This window comes from Ammodytes marinus, assembly GCF_949987685.1.
Source record: "Ammodytes marinus genome assembly, chromosome: 19".
In the NCBI taxonomy this organism is placed as follows: domain Eukaryota; kingdom Metazoa; phylum Chordata; class Actinopteri; order Uranoscopiformes; family Ammodytidae; genus Ammodytes; species Ammodytes marinus.
The window spans coordinates 12,187,445-12,212,714 of NC_137223.1; the positions used below are offsets into that span (position 1 = coordinate 12,187,445).

General features: G+C 39.2%; 1 protein-coding gene across 1 annotated transcript; it reads left to right on the top strand.

Annotated features, from left to right (window-relative positions):
- Nucleotides 1–782: 782 nt before the first annotated feature.
- esr2a (estrogen receptor 2a) lies at nucleotides 783–24,582 on the top strand. The gene is made up of 9 exons (XM_080047869.1): nucleotides 783–839; nucleotides 11,281–12,006; nucleotides 12,554–12,720; nucleotides 13,066–13,182; nucleotides 14,323–14,631; nucleotides 15,477–15,615; nucleotides 17,760–17,893; nucleotides 21,044–21,227; nucleotides 24,120–24,582. Exons 2-9 carry the CDS (start codon nucleotides 11,588–11,590, stop codon nucleotides 24,361–24,363), a joined length of 1,713 nt encoding a protein of 570 aa, XP_079903995.1. The 5' UTR covers nucleotides 783–839; nucleotides 11,281–11,587; the 3' UTR covers nucleotides 24,364–24,582.
- The last annotated feature ends 688 nt before the right edge of the window (nucleotides 24,583–25,270 follow it).

Below are 25,270 nucleotides of genomic sequence, written 5' to 3' on the forward strand. Positions count from 1 at the left end.
CTATGGGTGAATTCTGGGGGGGCTTGTGTAGTGATCTTACATAATTCACCTATCGAACTGAAGTTCCGGGGTTCCGGGGGAACTGTTATACTGGGGGAATTTCCTGTTTTGTCTTGTTGGCGTTTTGAGACTATCAGGAGTTTACTGTCTGCTCCGTTGTTGTTACTTGACAAGTGCATTAATGTCATTAAAGCAGTTAGCTCCGTCTTTTGACACTCCGCCTCTGACTCCTGTCTTTACACGCCACAATATCTGTGTTTACTGTGTCTGTACATAGACAATAGTCAATAGTGTAAAGAGTACCTGAAAACCATAGTTGAGTAGGAGTAGGAGTCACCTCCCTAGAAAAATTACTCCGTTACAATTCAAAAGTCACCTAATAAAATACCACATACGAAAAAGTACAAAAGGATATGATCTGAATAGTATTTAGGTATCAAGAATATTTACTTCGTATGGAACGAAGGCTCAAATATGGACTTTAATGCGTAAGTTCTCCAAAACACATTAACTAGGTACAATCTATGTGTGGTCATGATGAAGGGGCCTCTTTATTTTGAAGGCAACGACCGGATATTGAGCGTCGTATTGCCTCCGACCTTACATCATTTCCCTAGACGGAGCTGGTCGTTTACCTTCTGGCTGAGAGCATCGGCCGTGTTTCACGTGAACGCTGTTCTGTCCGTCGGTGCTCGGCCTCTCTACAGCTCGCTACATAACAGCTCTAAATAAATACTAATACTTAAAGTAAACAGTTTATTTGACACTTTATCAGCGACACAAGTTCCATGTAGTCATGCGTACAACTTTGTCTGCAACTGGTGTTTCTGGGAAAAGAGGTAAGAATATTTTACAGTATGTTAATGCAACTTAGCCTATTCATGTTATATTAACGTGCGGCGCTGCAGATAGGACATTGGGCTAAAGTTCATGAGATTTATCACTGTAGGTAAACTATTGAGGCAACAAGTGGTAGCTACTCTGCGTGTAGCCTATTAAAAATCGGATCCAATTGAAACTGCGTGCTGTCATTTCTGTCTGATAGTGCGACAACAAAAAAACGAATGATTTCCAAGAGGAAGAAATTTGAGCGGGGTTCTTTTACAGTCTATGGTGGAGACTTTGGCGTTGTGTAAATATTGGCCAAGAAGACAAGGACTGGAATGAGTTGGACATGATAACATTGTGCATATTTAATTGAGCTTATTATTCATAAATGTATTTCACCACACATATTAGGCTATTTTGTAAACATCTATCTATAATCAAGAATCAATGGGACAGTCTTGTCCAGGCCTTGGATTTTCCTTGTTTCTATTCGTGGGTCTCTGATGTGGTTCTAAGAATCACTTGCTTTTGCCATAATGTGAAAACGAGCCCTCTTCTAAAAAGCACACTGTGTAAACAAGCGGCCGCTGCTATCAGCCAGCTGCTCTGATAGAAACAAGCTCACAGGAGGAATTTCTATTTTCCCCTTGTTCTGATCTGATGGTGGATCCCCACAAGAATATGCCTACAGATTTTTACAGTTTTAAGTCTTGTAAAACACTTGATTTGTATTTATTATGCTAAGTCGAGTCATGCTAAAGGAGAATATAGGCTAGATATTTTTTTAAATTATGCCTGCAACAATTTTATTCAACATATTTTCTGTTCAGTAATTTTGACTCAATTTGTCTTTTGATTAAAGACTGAATATCCTAAAGTGAATGCAGAGTTGTAGAACTGTGTAGGCATATAGCAGAGTTTGTATTGTACTAAATATTAGGTAATGAAGGGAGAAATCATTATAATTGTGTTATATATTGATTCAGGGAGAATTTCATTGGAGACTTTTCCAAGTTACAGAGGTTGTCCTTGGTTTAGTGATAACCTGACTTTGTCCTTAGTGAAAAATGTAAGTTAATGTATTAGTCAATGGCTACATGGGAATATATTAGTCTGTGTAATAATGTTTGGAAAATGAAATAATTCATCCGTGTTGTTGGGAAAATGGTAAGACTGAAAGCATATCTCGTAGATAGAATCTTTCCACATCTTGTTACTGCCACCAAAAGGCTGAGAGGTTTGGATTAACTCAAAAATATTTTTTTACAGGAAAAATTATTGACTAACGCAGGGAAAAAAACATGTTTTCCCAAAATAAAAAGGTAAATTTTTATGGAAGTATTACTCATATGATGATGTGAATTTAAATCGTCACTAGAGCACATAAATCACCGTGTGTCAGCTTGAGTTATTTTATTTTCTAGTGCAGGGGGAAACAATTCCATGATATTTTTTGACATTCTCTGGTGCTCAAATCCCTGCTCACTGGTTACTCCCTGACTGTATAGTAAGGTGCGGACGTATTTTTCTGTGGAGCTGTTTCGCATCCGTTTCCGCCTGGTTTTAGGGAGGCAGTGGGATTTTAAGGATGGGAAAGCGACACGGCCTTGAGCTTTTGTGTATGAGGCATGCACTTCTGGCCAATGACCAGGAACAGTTCACTCTTCAATTTTTTTTGCTTTTTTCGTGCTTTGACCTTTGCGCCTAATTAGTGCGCATGCGTTAAAGCTGGGATATATGATTTGGGAGAAAATAGCAGTTGGGATAGAGATTTGAATCCAAATACCTCAACAGCTCCACTTGTGTTCTCTCTGGTGCCTCCTTGACACGCTCTACCTGCTGTATCTCCTCCCTCTGAACAACAGTTATGCTCGTTAATGTCTTTTCAACTAGCGTCTTTCCCGGTCTTTCCTCGTATCTTTGCTGTTTTAGTGGAATAAGCAGTTGTTGTTAAAAGGGAAATAGGACATTTAGACATTGCTTTTTGTTGGCTGCCGTAGTGCCAAACTGTCAGACTTTACTTTAGTATTACCATGTAATCACCTGGTCAATGATCAAATTCCTTTGTGATTTTCTCTACTTATGACATCCATTGCAGTATGTCCGTCCTGGGAGAGGGATCCCTTACTTTGTCGACTCTTCCTGAGATTTCTTAAATTTTTTTTTAATCCCGGTAAAGGGTTTTTTACCGGGAGTTTTTTTCTCAGCCGAGCTAAGGGTATAAGGGCAGGGTTGTCATATTGTATCATATTGTATGAAATGTAAAGCCCACTGAGACAAATGTATTTGTGATTTTGGGCTATACAAATAAAACTGATTTGATTTGATTTGAGACTGCTATGGTCGTGAACGCTCACGCAACTGACGCAACAACGTCGTTGCCAAGGTGAGCGGACAGTCCCAACAGTAGGGCTGGCCCGAATTATTCGAATACTCGTTCGGAAAATTAGTATTCGGAGCTTAAATTAGTATTCGGAGCTTCGTTTTTTTTTTTTTTTTTTTATATAATTTTTTTTTGCAAGAAGCTAGTACTGCAATATAATGTCATCAAATAATTTTATATTTGGATATAAAAGTTATAGTAGTAGTAGTAGTAGTATTGCTCATTTAGGAGGATATTACATCACTAAGTGTCACAGCGCATCCATTGCTTCACCTCCGAGCGCGTAAATCTTCAACAAAATGTGCAGATACTGTCAAAATCGGTTCCAGTGAGTATATAGGGATTATTAACGTTTTAAAAAAAAAAAAAATTAAAAAAAATGTTTTAATATTTTTTTTAATGTTGTTTTTGATGGTGTGTTTTTCTGGAACGAATATTCGAATATTCGCTCGGAAAAACCAACGAATATTCGAAGCCTGAAAAATGGCATTCGGGCCAGCCCTATCCAACAGCCAATAAGAACAGAGAATCGGAGCCTCGCTCTGATTGGTCAAAGTATACATGAGCGGTGGCAATTTTTGGGGGCGGCACACAGAGGCAGGGGAGGGCAAAGTGATGAGTAGATATTCTCAGACCAAATTTGCCAAATATTACAGTGAAAAAGTTACCCACCCCAGCTTTAATCTGTAAATTTCATAAACATTTTCGTAAAAGAACAATGAGATGGTGTACTTTCTCTGTCAGAACCAAAATGCTGTACCTAAAAAATCGTCCGGAATTGGGTTAAAACCAGAATCTGACTTTTGCAACTTTTTCTTTTACCTTCTAAAAATATTTTGCCATTCCAGAAATGTCTAATTAAAAAACAACAACGCAGTGACTTCGTTCCAGTTATGACTAGTGGGTCAACGCTCATGAACCCACCTTTCCCTTTTTGCTGCAGTTGAAATATCTATTTGAATTTGTCATACCCTCTAAATAAAGCAACAGCAAAATCTGATTATGATTAAAAGTTACCTTAGATGCTAAAAGCACCCACCTGAAGGAACACAAATATATTTTGATGGGTTTTTTCTGCATCCCATAATGAAATGTTATTATGTTATTATGTTATTATATATATTATATATTATTATATATATTATATATTATATTATATATTATATATTATATTATTATATTATATATATATATATATATATATATATATATATATATATATATTATTATTATTATATATTATGTTATTATGTTATTATTAATGTTATTTGCAAGATCTCTGTTAATGATTATTCTGACTATCATCCTAAGAAGGCGTTAAATTAAGATTTTTTGACTTGAAATCTATTACATGGTTAGGCTAAGAACCTTCAACCTTTCTTCTCTTCATATTTCTGATGTTATGTCGTCTGCCACAAGCAATTATTTTGCCGGAAATAGAGCCCGAAATATTGAGCAGCATGTTATCATGCAAAGCAGCAAAATGGGAGGCTGTTTACTACTTCCCAATGGAAATTACCTACAACATTAATTTGCTTATCTGGTGTCCTGGTTTGAAACTGTTCATTAAATTGCCTGAGTGACATTTCCAAATTGCTGTGTTGCTCTTTAGCTGGGCATTTAACACAACCCTGAACCTTTTAAACCTGAAAACACACCATTTTAGTTGACTGAAAAGTTATTAGCATTCAATGTGTGTGTGTGTGTGTGTGTGTGTGTGTGTGTGTGTGTGTGTGTGTGTGTGTGTGTGTGTTTGAGATGGTATTTGTGGCGGCAGGATGAAAAGTCTAAATGGAGTTGCTGGGAGGTTTTCTCTCACAATGAGCTGCTGGAGAATGTGACAGTGAGGAGATTTGAAGGCAAGGTCAAAGCTTCAAAGGAGACAAAAAAACCCTCTTCCAGATCTACTTCAACTCCCTGAATGGGAATTGAAGAAGCAACAGCTTCCCACAATCTCTTTTACTTTTCTCTTAAAGTGACTAATTTGTTTTAGGAGGCAGTTCTTTGGCTGCAGACACAAGGTAATTGGTAAAAACAGCGCTCTTTGCTGAAACACTTTGTACAGTATGCTTTTCAGCAGCATACTACCTGTGTATGAAGTACGAAATCCTCACATTAAAGGTGCAGTGTGTATAATTAATTGGGTAAGAGACTTGGTTGAAATGGAATATAATTTTCATCAGTATGGTTTAATTAGTGTATTATCACTTGAAAGTTAAAGTTTTGTTTCTTTTATTTCCTTAGAATGAACCTTTTATTTCTACATAGGAGTGGGCCACCCATACACGGAGGCCGCCATGTTGCACTGCCCTCCCTTTCTAATAATTACAGGAGCTACTAGGGGTGTAACGGCACACATAAGTAACAGATCTGTAAATACCTCAGTTTTGAAGTCACGGTTCGGTTCGCTTCAGTATGGTACGGTTCTCAGTTAAGAGAAAAAATGCATAAAAATTCTGCATGCAGCATTACCTACAATTGCTGCCTATGGGTCATTTTCAGTATAAAAAAGAAAATACTGCTGCAAACAACCAAGGTCTCCAATAAATAAAATACTTCTCAAATAAAAGTGCAAGTTCCACTCTGCAATTGAACAAGCCTGAACATTTGTCATATTTACGTGATCTTGAGGCTATTTACGCCATAATTAAGTATTGCAGTACGGTACGGTTCGGTACTATTAAGTGTATTGTTACACCCCTAGAAGCTACGGTGGCCTTAAAGGGAAAAAAAATAGTTACTAAAGATGGTTCCATCCGCAATTCCTTCAAGTCTTTCCACAATTTCTAGTGACAAGGAGAAGATGTATTAAGTTATTTTTTATTCCATAGTCGGGGAGAACGGGGGAATGTGAGACATCGGGTAATGTGAGACACCCCCTGTATCTAGGCAATGGAACACATTTTTGGTCACGTGAGATATGTTTTCAAGCCCCTCTCATTTCCCCTTGGCCATGAAAGAGAGGACCTCCTGGTTGTAAGCATGTTTTTTTCACAAAAAAATATTTTTTGCATGTAAAAGTAAATGTTCTTGCTGTCAACTTAATCGATTGTTGTGCCAAAGCAAATTGATTCAAGTAGAAAAACTTCTATCATACATGTTGATGAACTACCAACATATGAAACTATGTGATGATGATAACTGAAGATTAGCCTGAATTGCTGAGAGAGGTAATTTTTTTCTCAAATTGTGGCAGTGGGGTAAAGTGAGACAAAAGCTGTGGGGTAAAGTGAGACAGTGTCTGTACCCTCTTTTAATGAATCCTTTATATTTGAGTTAGCAAGGAGACTAGTTTGAATAAAACAAAAGAAAATGTGGGCTGGAGGTGGGGGTTGATGGTTGAAGGGGTGTCAGCAAGGGCATGGTTTGGCACGCATGTATGTGGGGGACAGGAGAGTGACCTTTAACATCAATAGACTCTAAGTAATATGTCTTCATTCAATGAATGATCCCAATAAAACAAATTCAGAAAAATATTACTAAAAGACTCAAAAGATGGAAAATGACAGTTGGGTCTAGTCCTGTGTTCAGAGTCCCAGGCTGTTCTAGCTGGTTCTGATTGTTCTTTGCTCTGACCCCCAGACACTAGCTGGCTCTAAGGGTCCTGTGTTCTGACCCCAGACTGTGTTTTAATCGAACTGGTTCTATCTGTCATTTGAATGTTAATTATTTAATATGAATTATATGTTTATTATTTGATCAGTTACTTTCAAGTGTTTAGAAAAATGTTTTGCTTAATTGACCAAACCCCATGATTCTGTTAATAGTCCGACATTAGTTTTGGAATATTTGGTTTTCAAACTAGCTGTCAGGATTCTAACTGTTACAACATGTGTTGTTATGGTAGTTTCAGAGTGGAAAAAGTAAGTGGATCAGTTTACCCCCTTGATTTCATTGGTTTGTTTCAGTTTACCCCACAGCTGGGGTAAAGTGAGACACAAGACAACTTTTTTTAAAACAATTATATTTTCACTGCCCTTTGTCTTGAATACATTCTGCTAATGCCCATTTCTAGGAAACATCCTGAATTAATTGGAAATGTGTAAATTTGACTGATAAATAATTTTAGCTCCCTTAAAGGGGAGCAAATGTAAAAAGTGTCTTACATTACCCCGTTCTCCCCTACTTATTTTTCATCTTTCAGAATTCCAGAATGCATTTCCAGAAGACACCCACTTTAAAAAACGCATATGGCCATTAAGTTTGTCCTTTCTGTGCTACTGTAGAAACATGGCGTTGGTTGCAACATGGCAGCCTCGTGTAGGGTGACCCACTCCTATGTAAATTTAAAAGGCTCATTCAAAGGAAATAAATAAACAACAACTTTTATTTTCAAGCGATAATAAACTAATTAAAACATACTTATGAATATTATATTGCATTTCTACCAAGTCTGTTCTGAAGATGCCAATAGATTCTCCATACAGCACCTTTAAGTGCAATAAAAAAAACTTTTTTATGGATGGGAGGGTTGCGTATGTTATAATTGAAGTTTCTGCAATCAAGTCAAGGATCACTCCCCTTTATTCAAGCAGAACCAGATGAGCTGTCGAGCACTGCAATTAAACTTTAAACGGGGAATAGGTCAAACTCTTTATTTCCCTGGAATTTGGGTTAGTGTAGATTTTTGATTCTTAATTTGCATGTGTTTTGTCTTTTTTTTATTAATAAATGTATCTAAGGTTTTTTAATATACTGTATAGCCATTTGAGCTGTGCAATAGATTGAATTTTAATAGAAATTGCAATTTCGACTTCCAACTATTTTGTCCTTTTTTATTTTACAGACCACACTATGTTTAAACTCAAGGAAATCCGCTGTTAAACAGACAACTTTTCCAATACATTTCAAATAAATCCATGATGTTCCCAAAGTAATGTTATCATTGTTAAATAATCGTGATGTCAATATTTATCCAAATAATCCCAATTATTGAGAAGTCCTAATAGCCATTTATTTGAGCTCCTTGAATTAGATTTTTTAAATACCACATCGTAATCATAGATCATGGCATATTTTTTCACTTTCTAATATGTTTTTTTCCTCCCTCAAAGAACACCAGCTGTTGCACAGACTTGTTGCGTTTCTTTTTTTCAGATTAAACCACTGTTTGTGCTTATTCTTTCAAACTAAATCAAATTGTTCCAAGAGGAGTTATGCCTTGTCCGTGTTGGGATTTGCACAATTTTTTCCGTTGAAGCTCTGTGCCTATATTTTCAAATATGTTTGCTTCTCCCCTATGATTCATTAAACACCATCTTTTTTCTTCTGTCAACTTTAATTAGTTTCTTCTCAGCTTGTGCCAGTAACACAAATGGCTCCTGTGTGACTTCGCTCTGCCGTGAGTGGAAAATTAAATTAGAATCCTAAATTTATAGGGTTTGAAAAAGCTAAATTAGACATTTGACACAGTTTTGTATAAACGGGGGTTAATGTTAGAACATTCCTGGACTGAACAACAAGGTGTTCCAGGATGTGCAACCTGTTTTGTTGTTTCTTTTAAGGTGCAGTGTGTAAGAATGTGTATTATTTTGGCGTCATCTAGGTGTGAAAGTTCTAGATTGCAATTATCTGTCCCTACCCCTCCCATCCGCAAAATTTAAAGAAGTTATGGTGGCTTCCAAGAACAAGAAGCCAGTTATCCACCACTGCCTCGAGTCTTTACACAATATCAAGTGATGATGGAAAGATACAGTCATATGAAAAAGTTTGGGAACCCCTCTCAGCCGGCAACATTGCACTGATTTGTTGAACCATGTACAGATACACAATCTGCAGCCAGATGTTCTTGCAGGTCTTTGGAGGTGATCTTTGGGTTGTGTGCAACCATTCTCACAATCCGCCGCATATGCCGCTCTTGTACTTGTCTTGGTCTGCTAGACCTGGGTTTAACTGCAACTGTGCCTGTGTCCTTCCATTCCCTGACAACGTTCCTTACAGTAGAAATTGACAATTGAAACCTTTGGGAAAGCTTCTTGTAGCCTTCCCCTAAACCATGATAATGAATAATCTTTGTTTTTAAGATATTTTGGGAGCAGTTTTGATGGTCCCATTCTGTCTCACTTCAGCAGAGAGTCAAAGAGAAGTGCAACTTGCATTTAGGCACCTAAAATACATTTTCTCATGATTAAACAGACATTTCTATGAGGTTCAAGGCTTAACAACATAATCCAACCAACTTTGTGTTTAAAGTCATCAGTTGTACATGCTGTTACAGGCATTAAAATCAACAAAACCACAAGGGTACCCATATTTTTGCACAGCCAGTTTTTCACATTTTATTTTATTTCACACAACCAAATACTGCTTTTCAAAAAATCTTTGTTTGGAAAACATCCCAGTAGTTAGCTGTTCCTGGTAAATTAAATACATACCACTTTTATCTTTTTTTTGTGTAAGCAGAGTCAATTATAATGCCGGCTGAGAGGGGTTCCCAAACTTTTTCATATGACTGTATATTAAGTTATTCATTCTACCGTACTTCTTCTTCGTCTTTCAACAGGCGCATTTCAGGCGGACACTCGCTATGAATTAAAAGGCGCAAGGCTGTTACATTTGCCCGTTCCTGTTCTACTGTAGAAACATGGCTGTGAAACATGGTAGTAAGCTCTGCTCCTTTGTAGATATAAAAAGTAATACAAAATATATTTTTTTATTTTGAAGCGATTATAAACCCATTAAAATGTGCTTATGGACATTATATTCCATTTCTACCGAGGCTTTACTGAAAAACGCTAATTCACGTCATTGATGAAGCAAAGGCTGCAATCAAAAAATGTATATCTCTCATTGGTTTTGCAAAGCACCTTGGTTGTCCTTGGTCTTTTCTTAATTCAAGGTACAGCTTTTCTATTTATTTATCTTTAATATAAATTTAGATTTTCATAACTTCCACATATACTATCGGTTTCAAGAAGTAGCAGTTAGCTGGTGGCAGAAAAAGTTGTTGAGAATGAAAGTAATGATTCTTCGGCATGCTGAATTCAGTGAACATACTCCACTTTTCTCCAGTAACACCTACATTTGATTTGAAAAACATGAATTCTCTTTTCACAGTATATCCAAAATAATCCCTGCTCACTGGTGCTCGTAGCAGCTCTGTGAGTTTAATAAATTCCAGTTGTAAACAGAATTAATTTTACGGTCGTAGCACAAGACTCCAACTACGCCATTGGACAATCAGGCCAAACCACAGTATCTCTCAGCCATTTGGCGAGAGATTTAATGGAGCCGCTTCATTGTGGATGAAAAATGTCTTCCAGGAGTTAGCGCTATGCCAGCAAGATTAAGGAGACAATGTGTACCAGTTTTGACTGAAGACAGGCCCATGCCATACACCGATGAATCACTCTGGATGTTGGATTTGCTGTGTCAGATGTTTTTAAGAGTGATTTAACACATCGTCCATACACTGTGTTTTATTAATTGATCCACCACCTGTTCTGTCTACAGAACATTATAAATCCTGATTCTCTTGTCATTTCTCAGACACTGCACTCCTCTAAAGGAAATGAAATTCCAATTGAGTAATCGTGTGCGTCTGGATTATGGCCGTAATAAGTTTTAATGGCTATCATAAATGTTGAATAAAAGATATAGTCATTCTGTTAAGCAGTAAAGGTAAAATCTAAATTATTATGGCATGATTGTTTTCTTGAGTCATGTTTTGGACCATTACTGATCCTCCACAAAGCCAGACAATTTGTCCAGAGATTAATCTTTTTAGTTTTTCTGATTAGGATTGTTGGTGGTCTTGAATATAATGTTTTGCTATGGTGTAATTAAGTATGATATCAGTATTATATAACATATTAACCTGATATCTGATTAAACATAATCTAAACTAATCTACTAGTTCCCAGAGCGTTCAACTGTATCTCAGTTCTGTTCTCACTTCACATCTTCAGCAAATGAAACTCGCTGACAACATGTGATTGTACCCGAAAAATTAGCAGATACAACCTCCTAGTTTGACAACAAACTAAATTAGGTGCCACTTATGAAATATAGCAATGCAACAACTGGTCCTATATATTTAAGTGCTTAAACCAATCATTTTCTCTCTCCAGGTGGACACACATGCCACCCTTTGTGGTGTGAGACTCATGGCTGGGCCGAGACATAGCACTCATCATCTTCACTGCTCCCAGGCAGATAGACTCCTCTTCTACCTGTGTTCACCATCATTTGAACATTCACTGCATCATGTGATCCATAACAACACTAGCATTTCCCAATGAGCTGATTCAAAATCAATGTCAGCCACAGTTTTAATGACATTTCCAAAGTGAACTTTGACAATGACTCTATCCTAGGCTCATATTCTTTGCCGATGATGTGGTAATTGTACTGATTGTGAGACCGTCTGTAGTTGCGATGGCCCTTGCGATGGCCTCTTCTCCAGAGAAGGAGCAGCCCCTCCTACAGCTCCAGAAGGTGGGCTCCAGTCGCGTTGGTGGTCGCGTTCTCTCCCCCATCATTGGCTGTTCTTCTCCCCGTCTGTCACTGGACAGCAGCCAGCCCATTTGCATCCGCTCCCCATACACCGACCTCAGCCAAGACTTCAGCAACATTCCTTTCTACAGTCCAGCTATCTTTGGTTACGCCAATGCGGGCCTTTCAGACTGCTCCTCGGCCCGTCAGTCGCTTAGCCCCTCCTTGTTCTGGCCCAGCCATGGCCATGTGGGGCCCCCCTTACCCCTGCACCACCACTCTCAGGCTCTGCCTCAGCACGGACAGCCTATACAGAGTCCGTGGGTGGAGCTGTCGCCGCTGGAAGCTATGCTAACAACCAGGTAGTGGCGTCTTCATAGTGTTTTACCAGTCATCCAAGTCAATAATGAGGCTTCAACTAATGATAATTTTCATTCATCACTTAAAAAGAGAAGTTAGGGATTTTTGAGAATGCTTGTTGTCAAAATCCCTTTTTGTCAATATCGGTGAATATCGCCTCCACAATGCGCTGTACGTGTACGAACTCTGTGTGCTCTGAAAATAAAATCCAGTGTTAATACACAGCCTAGGCTCTGTAAACGGGCATGTTGCAAGCTGCGATGGGCCCCCTTTGTTTACATACCCTGTTAACATACCAGATTAGAGAGCCTAGGTAAATTACACAGTACGGACAGGTAGTAGATTATGAACAATTTAAATGATATAAAACTGAGAAAAGCAGCAATCCCTCACACTGGGCAAGCAGGTGACAGAAAATGGGAAATATTATTTTTGATATATTACTTTACTGACTTAACAAATAACTGTAAACCAATCAGCTGATTATTTGATACATTTTCCGAATCCCTTATTCCATGTTCCAACTAATAACTCCAATGTATCTCTCAGTAAGAGTGTGAGGAGACGTTCTCAGGAGAGCGAGGAGGGCGTAGTGTCATCTGGCAGTAAGGCCGACCTCCACTTCTGTGCCGTGTGTCACGACTACGCCTCAGGCTACCACTACGGCGTCTGGTCCTGTGAGGGCTGCAAGGCCTTCTTCAAGAGGAGCATCCAAAGTGAGACACAAAAACATACGGTATCTTTTTTGTTTGTGTGGTGGAAAAACAGCAGGAAACTATAATTAGAAAAAAAATGTTTGGTGAAGCTCTTCATGTTCAGTTTTTGTTGAGTGTGTCCATTCAACTCTGCTTTCCTTTATAAAACTGTAGTGTTTTTGTGCAAACCAGTCCTTAAGCATACTTTAACCTTATAAAGTACATGTTTTAAGCCATGGTTATGTTGTGGGTCCCATGAGGCATTGTTGGGCTGTTTGTCTGATCTTTTTCCTCCTTTAATCTTTCCTCCTTTCCAGGTCTTTTTGTCTTTATCCTGTCTTATGTTGTTATTTCTCTCTATTTCAGGAAACAACGAGTACATCTGTCCAGCAACAAATCAATGCACTATAGACAAGAACCGCCGTAAGAGCTGCCAGGCGTGTCGCCTTCGCAAATGCTGTGAAGTTGGCATGACCAAGTGTGGTTAGTGTCTACTTTACTTTTTCTTCTTTTATTCGTGGTAGTTTTACCTTACTGTTCCCAAGACAGGTTATCATATTTTTATTTATGTCCCCAACAAACAAGAATGAAATCAGTCAGACTAGATATCTGTTTTTTTGTTGCTGTTATGATTATTGTGAAACGTCAACTGTTGTGAAAATTCAGGTGGTTCCTGTGGTTTTGCTTGTTCATGGATGTTTCCCCCCTCTTCAAATTCAGAGGAATATGATCCCATTGAGTGACACCAGCCAGGAAAGGTTGTTGTTTATTTCTATATAAAATGAATCTGTTCAAGAGTTTTATAAGACTGATGTTAGCTGTTGGTTTTTTCAAGTGACCTTTATACTCTATTGTTCTATAAGTGTACTTAAAGCATCCAATGATATATATATATATCCTTTTTTTTACAATAACAATATATCTGATTCTAATGAAAATTTGACAATGTGAAAGGTGTCTTATTGTTATCAACTCAAATATGCAGACTAGTTTAAAGAAGAGTGAATATTGGTCTTACATTCAACCAATGGTCAGAAAAGCAAGAGAATAAACTCTTACGTTGCTCTATATCAGGTGGATGTGTCAATTAAGTTCACCACATCAACTTTAAAGATGTATTGTTTATTGCATAAAAGTGACCGCAAAAACACAGCTGTTGCTGGTTTAAGTCATATTCAAAATATTAAAACATCAACTAAACAATAGCCACATTTTAGAAATATAGGCTCTACATGGAAGTACTCAGCACAGCCTAGGCTCTGGAAACTGGTGTGTAAACAAAGGGTAGCCTATGTAAACACAGGGGGCCCACCATAGCTAGCAAGATGCCCATTCAACCACCGACGCGCTGCCGACGCCCGTCGGAGGCGTGTCTGCAGCGACTTACCACTTCACCTCAGAAGCTCGCCTATTTTTCTCGAGTCTCTGCGCTGCAGAAAACTCTGTTGACAGTCGTATTGACCTCATACCAGCAGCGTTCGCTGTAGTTTCACAATTTACTGGTGTGTCCCATTCAAAATAAAACTTACCACAAGCAAAAATGCGAAATGAGACGTTACATGTGTGATACAAGAGCTCTGCAGAATCACTCACTGCACCTTGTAATGTTTTTCTTTGTCTCAGGAATGCGAAAGGAGCGTGGAAACTACAAGAACCCCCAGGCGAAGCGAGTGACCCGCCTGTCCTCACAGGGCAGAAGTAGTGGACCGGTGGTGTTAACTGGAGCGGGACTGGGATTGTCCAACGCACCCCAGCCTCCTGCACTGACCCCAGAGCAGCTGATTGAGCAGATCATGGAGGCGGAGCCGCCAGAAATCTACCTGATGAAGGACATGAGGAGACCGCTGACCGAGGCAAACGTCATGATGTCACTCACCAACCTGGCAGATAAGGAGCTGGTCCACATGATCAGCTGGGCCAAGAAGATTCCAGGTTTGTGTCGGGAAGTTGAGGGATCCTTTAAAAAGCCTAAAAGACTATTTGTTTCAGTGACATTCAATTACAGACTGTTTTTGTCTCTGGTTCATTTAGCATATGAGTTGTGTCGTGCCAAACAGAGGAGCAGTGTTTTGGGAAAACAACTCCTATTACAGTGTGTCTCTGTTTATTACAAACACCAATCAATAGAGAATGCTTCTCTGCACAGCGTGAAAGACATGCTGTGACTTCAGACAGTTTCAATCATGGCCTAAATAACTGAAGTCCACTTGTGTGCTTCAGACTTTATGACACAGTGCCAATCCAGTCGCTTAAACCTTAACCCTTTCAATTCTTCAACTTACACATATGGAATAGTAATACTGTATAATCGTGTTGAAAAGAAGAAAAGCAAAATGTTGAAAAGTTGGAATAAAAAATGTAATTATGCCTATGTTAAATAATAATATTACATTATAACGTTTTAAGAACTATGACACAGAAACCTTTCACCTCAACCTTAAGTGACCTGTTGTGTGTCCTTGGCCGAGCAGAGTCACTCATTGCGCGGCTGAAATCAAATAACAGCACAGGCAACACTGGTCAATGACTGCACTGATGTACATGACATGCACCATGAATCTGTGTTAGTTGTCTGGTTATAACCTGCTACATGACATCACGAATGAAGGTTTGAATTAGGGCTTAGTTAAGTATTAATACAAATTTCCATTCATTTCTATCAATAATTTTTGTATTCATTATTCAGTAATTAAATTCACTTACATACAGTGTTTATTTGCTCCAACATGTTGCTGTCTGCACAGTTCCATTACCATCTGTCCATGTCTTTTCCTCAGGGTTTGTGGCGCTGAGTCTCCTGGACCAGGTGCACCTGTTGGAGTGCTGCTGGCTGGAGGTGCTGATGGTGGGTCTGATGTGGAGGTCTGTGGACCATCCAGGGAAACTCATCTTCTCTCCTGACCTCAGCCTGAGCAGGTACCACCGCAGACACGAGCACATCTCACACAGCTTTACAATACCAGCTTGATTAAAAAGGACAGTTTGCCCATCGTAACTGTGAACGTTAGCCTGAATTACGAGCCTATACAAGTGTATATGAGCAGGTAGTTATGAAGAAAGCAAAGACAATACTATATCTTTCCTGAATATGACACCCTGCCAAGATACAAATCAAATCACTTTAAACTATCATTTGACACAACACCCATTAAGCTGTCAAAGTCAAAGTCAAATTCAGCTTTATTGTCAACACTTCACATGTACAAGAATCGAGAATCGAGAAAACGTTTCCCACTATCCCACGGTGAACAGATAAAAGTGCACAGGCACAAACAACAAATATACTAGACATTTTCAGCACTAAAAATAGACAAGATAGACAATGGCATATAAAATATAGGAGTTTCTGTATGAATAAATAAGTAATTGTGCAAAAAGGAAGTAAATAATGGCAGCAATTTCAATTGGCCAAGTGCCTCAGCCATCATGTGCAGTATGGAAAACTGAAATCATAGACCTTCTTCCGTCCAACATTACCACAATCTGATTCTGGTAAAAAGTAGTTTCATGTCCTTTGATCTTTTTCAGTCGTTTATTACTCGAGCTGAATATTGAATGTCTTCAGATAACAGGTAGACTGGGCATTCTAGACTCTAGAATTTGTTTTGTTTGGTTTGTGTATGCGATGTAGATGTGTTCAACATTCATCCTTTTCTTATCCGACAAAGTGGACCTGATTAGTGCGTAATGGTACCTCGTCCTCCTCCACAGCTTTTGTCTCTGAACTGAATACAAACAGGTAGCACTGTGCTCACATTAGATTACAATAAGAGTTTTCCATTGGTGCTCGCCTGCTTCTAAAGCTTGAACAGAGCGTCCTGAGCCATCTCCTTTAAAGCACACCTTTACTTTGTGCAAAACAACAATTACCTTTGAGGTGTCCTCTTATCATTCTATCACATCTTGGAAATAGTGCAGTCGCATGCTGCAGTGAATGAGTCATGGAAAGATGAGTCTTCCTGTGGCAGAAGTATTCATGAAATTTTAATTAACAGTAAACATAGCAGTGAACAAATGTGTAAATGATCATAATGAAAATCACTTCAATATTACACAAATTGTACTTTCCCTTCCAGAATGTAGGGAAGTAGAAGTATAAAGTAGCATAACATGGAGATACTTGTAAAGCACCATTGTCCCAAATATGAACTTGAGTAACATATTTGGTTAGTTTCCACTACTGGAATCTTCTGCTTGCTGTAACTCTTAACTTTAAGAGAAGTGTGGATAAAGTGATACACCATCCAGCCAAGTATTCATTTCTGATCCTTTTAGAATAACGAAAATTCTAAAGATGCTTAAAGATTATTTTTGGGCATTTTTATCCTTTATTAGACAGTTTTGGAGAGACAGAGATGAAATGGGGCAGAGAAGAGAATGACATGCAGAGAACTGACACTGGATTCGAAGCCGTGGTCTGCTGCTTCTGAGGACTGAGCTTCTATTGTCAGGCGCTCTAACCACTACACCACGAGCACCCCAGAAAATGCGAAACTTATCATGGCATGGCTGTCTTTCTGATCAACGTTGGAGTTAATTCAACTGCATTTTCACAAAATGTCATAATATTTCTGAAAAACAGAAAGAAAACAAGTTTCTCTTAGGGAAACCATATCGAACCTAATACAATATAGGATCGGATAGGGTTCAATATGGTTGCAATCTACTCATCGGATATCTGACTGATGCCACCGATCTAACAATTAAAATTCCATAGTCCGTTTTTTAATAGATATCATTTTACCTATTGAGGGGAAATTCAATTGTAAGGCCAAGCTGTGTGAAATGGCAAACATTTAAAATATTCTAGTAATTAAAAAAGTTCTGCAATTTTACTTACTGTAGTTCCAATTGGGTTCAGATACATTTAAACCTTTTTGCATTTTTATTATATGTTTTACACTGATGTAGCCTTTACAACCATCTTACACATAATTTTTTTTTACAATTATGATGTTTTACAGTATTTGTATCGTCCTATATCCAACACCCAGACATTGGAATCTAATTTAAACTTTGTGATAAACAACCAGTTTTGTTTGTGTGTTTGTGTGTGGCAGAGAAGAGGGCAGCTGTGTCCAAGGCTTCGCTGAGATCTTTGATATGCTGATCGCTGCCACGGCCAGAGTGAGAGAGCTCAAGCTGCAGCGGGAGGAGTTTGTCTGCCTCAAGGCCATGATCCTCCTTAACTCCAGTGAGTGAGCCTCTTTCTCTGTCTGTCTGTCTGTCTGTCTGTCGGTCTGCCCCCCCACACAAACATTTGATTCAGTACTTTATGTCCAGCCTGTGTCCTCTTAAAAATGCAGGTGATACAGAGATTGCTAGTTTTGTGTGTGATGCTCCAGTACGTGTCGTCTCAGCATGTGTTCCTATCTGTGTGTGTGTGTGTGTGTGTGTGTGTGTGTGTGTGTGCTTGTGTATGTTAGCTTGTGTGTTTGTGCGTGCGAGATTGTGTGTGTGCGAGAGAGACTGAACATGGTTGGCAAGGGGTCCGGCTATAGCTAACCAATGAGAGACTGTGCATAATTTGAGTGTGTGCTCTGATTGGCTGTGCTGAGTTGTTGTTAATAGCTGTTTGAAGATGTACAGGGCCAGAGCCTCGGAACTGCTAATAAATGTCTAAACAGAAACATTAGTCACAGCCCAACAGCCTAACGGGGCTCTTGTTATGGCTCCATAGCTTTTGTCTGTTTGAAAATGTGTGTGTTAGCAGGACACACAAAAAAAAACAAAAAAAAACATCTCTGAATCCAACCTTCAAATTCCAAGATCGGAGACAGTGAATGCAGAGGCGCAACTACCCACTTTCTGGGGTGTATACAGACACTTAGCAGCCCCCCCCCCCCCCCCCCCCCCCCAGAATTACAGACTTCCATTTTAAGTTACATATTAGAGCAGGTGATCGGCTCAACCATGTCATGGCTGCCTGCACTGATTAAAAGTAAAGGACACAGTGAAGAGTTGGTCAGCAGAAATTAAACCATACTGGGCATTTAGGTTTTTGTGGCCGCACTAGTGTCAGGCATGCAAACTCATGTGACATGAAAAAGGTGACATGTCCGAAAAGAATCCCCTATAGGGGGGTCTTGGAGTTTCCCCCCCAGATTTCTTTTGTGATTTGAACATACAGCAATTTGGTGTACTCTGGTGAAGAGAATTAAAGACAAAGAAAACTTTTATTTCAGTTCAAATGAATAGTAAAATGAGCCAAACAAGTTAGTCAACCTTCTTGACTTTACACATACAACGTGTGTAGGTATTTACTAAGAAAAATGTTAAAAAACAGCTCAGAAAAACAGTTAAATGGGAAAAACCAGCTTGTTGATAAAACTTTTTGTTCAAGTGAATGAGAGAAAAGGCATTAAATAAGACAGAAAATAACTTAGAGCCTCAATTCTATCGCACCAAATTCCCTTACAATAAACTATTAAGATTGTGGCAAACAGGATTTTCATTATCATTGCTACACAACCATCAATCAAACACATATATCTCTCTATCTCTCTCTCTCTCTCTGTCTCTCTCTCACACACTCACACACACACACACACACACACACACACACACACACACACACACACACACACAACTCAGTCGTGCGCTGGAACAATGCAAAATATGATAATATTGGGAAACAGGTGAGTGTGTTGTTTGGGCGCTGACCTGCTCACTACACTACCATTCAAAAACTGTGAAAACAGCAATAGTAAAAAAATTGAGGTGACACGTTAGTGACAATCTGCGAGTCGCGGCCGATAATCAGTGTGCATTAATCAATACAATCGGCCATATAAAACAAAGGTTGGCAAACTCTGTGTATTTATTCATTCAACCACTTTGAAAAGCTTTTTCTCATCCATGCAATCTTTCTCCTTCTCAATCTTCCCGTTTTCTGTTTTATGCCCCGCGAGAGCTTTCTTTACTTCCTTTCCATCTGTTGGTCCCTGTCATCAGATGACAACACGATTCAAATGAAAGCTCTCGCGCCCCAGCGTGTGCTCGAGGGGGCGCGCACCTTAGCGCCTATAGTGTGGGGAGGAGGAGGCGAAGGAGCGGGGGGCGCCTTATCACTGACGTGCTTCTGTTATTGATCATATCATTTACACAAACGCTGATGAATACAGAAAAATGCCGACTCCAAATAATTTCGCCCCGATCGCTTTGGCGCCCCTCTAGTGCGGCGCCCCTATGCGCCGCATATAGTGCATACCCACTTTTTGCGCCACTGAGTGAATGTGTCATAAGCACAAGCAGTTGTTGTTTCTGAATATTAGGCTCCCTTCATAAATGCCACATAAAAGAAGAAAATAAATAAAAATGTATGAGTAGGAACACACAAGTGCAAAAAGCCACCAGAATACATCCATTAATAGTGCAATGACATGGTTGAAATAACATTTTGGACAATTTGGACATATTCAGACATGATCAATTTGCTTAAGAGAACACAACGGCCCGTGGGAGTAATATCAACATTAAAATATGACTTATCTGGAACATCATGATGTTTTTTTCACATTTACCAATACAAAGAAATCGACATACTTTAGTGAGTTGACTCTCTGTTTATCCAAAAAACACATTTGTTATTATTGTGACACATTTCACAAAATAAAATCACCAGTGTGGAACTAATAAAATATATGATGGCTGAATTCCATTTAGCCTCTTCAGTTTCGGGGTGTTGTGCATTGTGACTCGCTTTCATGGTTCTTGACCAACTGGGGCAAAATGCTCTTTGTGATGTGCCATGTAATGTTAGTTTTAACTATTAGAAATGACCTTGCCATGCTCCACATTTTATTGCTCAAAATTTTATATTTTAAGAAATGGCTTCAATTCTCTGTGGTCATGTTAGGACTGTCTAACTTTAGTCACAGGCAGTGTCTTTAACAATACGAGGCAGAATTATTTCACCAGATGCTGAGTAGTTTGCACAGTTATGGATAAGTTCTGCTGCCGCATCCCTTACTTTTAGAAGTGTTTAATGTTTTGAAAAGATTGAAACAAAGGGGAACAATAGCATCATCATACAAGTAGATGAAAAACATGGGAATGCTGAATAAGCAAAAGCTCCAATTCAAGGTGACTCAGCAATTCTGGAGAATGCTTGTTCTCAAAACTACTTTTAGCCAAAATCAGCGAATATCTCCTCACAAGCAACTACCTGAACATACTCTTTGAAAAAAGGGCACACAATCAAGGGGTATGTAAACAAAGGGACCCACCATGGCTAGCAACATGACAACAAGAATTCTCCAGAATCGCTGACTCCAACTTTAACCCTTAGTAGTATATATATGTTTTAATTGAATTGCCTTTCTGTGTGCGTGCTTGTTCCCAGACATGTGCCTGAGCTCCTCTGAGGGCGGAGAGGAGCTGCAGAGTCGCTCCAAGCTGCTTTGTCTCCTTGATGCTGTGACGGATGCTCTGGTTTGGGCCATCGCCAAAACAGGCCTCACCTTCCGCCAGCAGTACACACGCTTAGCACACCTGCTCATGCTACTCTCACACATACGCCATGTCAGGTAAAAGGATGTCACATTGCTCATTTACAGTATATATTTGTCATTTTCATGTAATGTTTAGGGGGAAAACGTTCCTCATTTCATTCAATATGGACTTTTATTTTTTTGCTAATATTCAGATTTTTTAGGGATAGGGCCAATCCGATAAAATATTGGTATCCGGTCCTATATGGTTGCAATCCACTTATCGGATATCGGACTGGAGCCACCGATCCAAATTCCATCGTCGGTTTAAAAATTAAATACATTTTTTTTATGTGTAGGGGAGAGTGGGGTAAAGTGAGACACTTTTTACATTTGCTCCCCTCTAAGCAGGCTAAAATGATTTATCAGTCAAATTTACACATTTCCCATTTATTCAGGATGTTTCCTAGCAATGAAAATGATTAGTATTTATTCAGGATGAAGGGCAGTGAAAATATGATTGTTGTAAAACAAAGTTGTCTTGTGTCTCACTTTACCCCAGCTTAGGAGTAAACTGAGACAGACCAGATAAATCAAGGGGGTAAACTGATCCACTTAATTTTTCCACTCTGAAACTACCATAACAACACATGTTGTAACAGTTTGAATCCTGACAGCTAGCTTAAAAACCACATATTCCAGAACTAAATTCGGACTAGTAACAGAATCATGGGGTTGGTTAATTAAAGCCACTACGAGTAACATGGCACGTTGGCGGCCCCTTTGGACAAAAGCGGTAGTATTTTTACGACGCCAGCTGTCGTGAAGCTGTTTTCTAGCGCGTGCCGGGCGTGCGAGATTGAAATGATCAGGAAGCAATATAGTGCATGTCCGTGTGTTGATAGTGTGAGGGCACCGGACTCTTTTCGGCTCCGTGAGAGTGGTTAGTGACACAGCATCAACTAATGCCAGTCAGTGCTACACACACCTAATTGCAATGAGTTGATGCAGTGTCACCTCTCACGGAGCTGAAAGAGTCCGTGTCCTCACACAAAGCGAATGAACGAGAGACGGCAATTAGTATGGATCACGATGAGGTAATGTGCTTATGTTGTTGTAAATTTCAGATGAATAATGGTCATCTGATGATGCTGGTGAGGCAAAGTAAACTTTGTTTTAGTAGGCTACCGCTCATTCATTTAGGAGTAAACACTGCAGTCTAATTCGCTCCTGTGAAATTGTGTATATACGTTGGTTGGCAACGCCCTCCCGCCCGCCTATCACTCTCCCTTTTAGCTTTTCTTCATTGCATTTTCTTTTTTTTTCTTTGATGTTTCAGCCCCGTTATCAGTCATTATGACGACAAATAACTGTCTCAAACAAGGCTCCCGCTCCCTTTCCCTCGCCTGAAGGGATAGGCTCTCAAATCGCGTTGCAGCGCCACACTGAAATCTGCGACCAATACGGATATGTGACCATAGAGCCTGAACGAGCGAACCGAAAATCGGACTGGGTATACGACCAGACCAAAAGCAGTAATAAAAACTATATAAAAACGTCTTTCTTTGCACTGATGGTCTCGTTTACTGTTAAAGGTAATTTATGATTATGAGAGGAAACATGAGGCTGTTTAAAAGATATTTAAATGTTACTCGGAGCTGCTTTAAGCAATTTTTTTTTCTAAACACTTGAAAGTAACTCTGATCAAATACAACATATAATTCATAATGTTTTAATTAACTTTCAAATGACAGATTCGAACCAGTTAGATCAAAACACAGCCTGGGGGTCAGAACACAGGACCCTTAGAGCCAGCTTGTGTCTGGGGGTCTGAGCAAAGGACAATCAGAACCAGCTAGAACAGCTTGGGACTCAGAACACAGGACTAGACCCACCTGTCATTTTCCATCGTTTGAGTCTTTGATTAATATTTTTCTGCCTTTGTTTTATTGGGATCATTCATTGAATGAAGACATATTACTTAGAGTCAATTGATGTTAAAGGTCACTCTCCTGTCCCCCACATACATACCTGCCAAACCATGCCCATGCTGACACCCCTTCAACCATTCGACCCCCACCTCCGGCCCACATTGTCTCTATTAAAACTAGTCTCCTTACTACCTTAAATATAACGGATTCATTAAAAGAGGGCACCGATACTGTCTCACTTTATCCCACAGCATTTGTCTCACTCTACCCCACTGCCACAATTTGAGAAAAAAATACCTCTTAGCAATTCAGGCTAATCTTCAGTTAGCATCATCACATGGTTTCATATGTTGGTAGTTCATCAACATGTATGATATAAGCTTTTCTACCTGAATCAATTTGCTTTGGCAAAACAGTTGCTGAAGTTGACAGCAAGAAAAAATTTACTTAAACTTAAAAATATTTTTGTGAAAAACATACTTACAACAGAACAATGAGGTCCTATCCTTCATGGCCTAGGGGAAATGAGAGGGGCTTGAAAACATAATTCTCACATGACCTAAAATGTGTTCCTTTGCCTATATACAGGGGGTGTCTCACATTACCTAGTTAACTTAAATGTTACTCGTAAACTAATATTTGAGTAAACTCAACATGTCTTCAGTTTGGAGATATTTTATACTCCAAAGGCAGATAAATGGGTTGGCTACATTTAATACTTTTTGTATTTTTGTATAGTTGCTCTTTTTAATTTTGAATTCCTTGGTTGCTTAAGCCTTAACCCTTACATATAATGTCACCACAAACCAACAAATGTAGAAGTATGAATATCTGGGACAGTATCGATAGCAGCAGATTTCCTAAAACCCAGATATCGGAATAGTACCAGAGTTGAGAAATTGTGGATCTGTGTACTGTTTCTCTTCTGATTTGGTGCACCATTCTTGACCGATGCAACATAGTGTTCAAAATCTTGAATTCTTATCAGTACGCTCACTGCTATGCCACACAGAAACCACCTGCCTTAACCGACTCTGTACTTGTCTCCATTGTGCAGTAACAAAGGCATGGACCACCTCCACTGCATGAAGATGAAGAACATGGTGCCTTTGTATGACCTGCTGCTGGAGATGCTGGATGCCCACATCATGCACAGCTCCCGTCCGCCTAACCAGCCAGCCCAGCCCGAGACGGAGGTCCCTGCCCGGACACACAGCCCCGCTAGAGGCCCCTCATATGCTGGGACTCCCAGCAGGGGAGGAATTGGAGTCGGAGGTGAGGCGCAGTATGAAGGAATTTAAATAGTTCATGAGACTGACTTTACCGGGACATTCCGCAGAGTGCTGAAATCTGTGAACTCTCTTCGGTGGAACTAAAGCTTTGACACGCTGTGCACTACTTCTAGTGAACTTTTCAGATCTTCAGATCTGCAAACAAACCAAACATGCAGTATTCCTTTGCGACAACACACATACTCACACCTGAGAGTCTTCTCATGACGACTTAAGTATCACTTGTACAGTTCTGGCTTTATTATTAAAAACATCTAAATTCTTTTCTGTGAAGAACCGCGATCGCTTTTAAGACAACATTGCACTTAGACCATTTTGTCAAGCTCTGCTTGAAGAAATGGTCAAATTTTATTATTTTTGTATCTTTAGCGTTAGGGCTACAGTAGCTATTGTGTGTGCAGTCGGGACGCAGCTTGGACAATCACAGTCACTGCAAGAAGAGTGCGTAATGTGAAAATATGCAGACTTTTAAAACAGGGCCTTCTGTACCAGTATAATCTGGTCTGCTGTGTGCTTCTCCTCTGCTCAGGCTCTTTACTCTCGCCATAAATCACAAACTGCACTTTCACTATGTACATGTACTTTTACTTTTCAGATTTTCATAATTTACCTGGTTAATTTCTGGATATCATTTTAATAATCTTGTGTAAAAAGGTAAACTGCTGGTTCGAACAATATCTCAACTGTGTTCATCCACCTAATGCTTTAAAAAAAAGAATGTTAGGCTAATCATTTTCCTAGATCTTTCACCATTCGGTGATAAGTTTAGTGATCATTCATAGCTTAAAAGCTCCAGAAAAAATATTGTAGTTGTTTGAGTTAAAGGCCTACTTCACCATATGAAGGTGTATTGAACTCTGAGATCCTATGGAGTATAAATGTGCAAACAATTTAGAAATTGGTTCATCCTAGCCTA

Bases quoted from the DNA above. Each gene is read 5' to 3' on its own strand.
- esr2a (XM_080047869.1), top strand. From the start codon at position 11,588: ATGGCCCTTGCGATGGCCTCTTCTCCAGAGAAGGAGCAGCCCCTCCTA. The intron at 12,007-12,553 runs GTAGTGGCGTCT...TGTATCTCTCAG, and splicing joins GAAGCTATGCTAACAACCAG to TAAGAGTGTGAGGAGACGTT. The intron at 14,632-15,476 runs GTTTGTGTCGGG...TCTTTTCCTCAG, and splicing joins CTGGGCCAAGAAGATTCCAG to GGTTTGTGGCGCTGAGTCTC.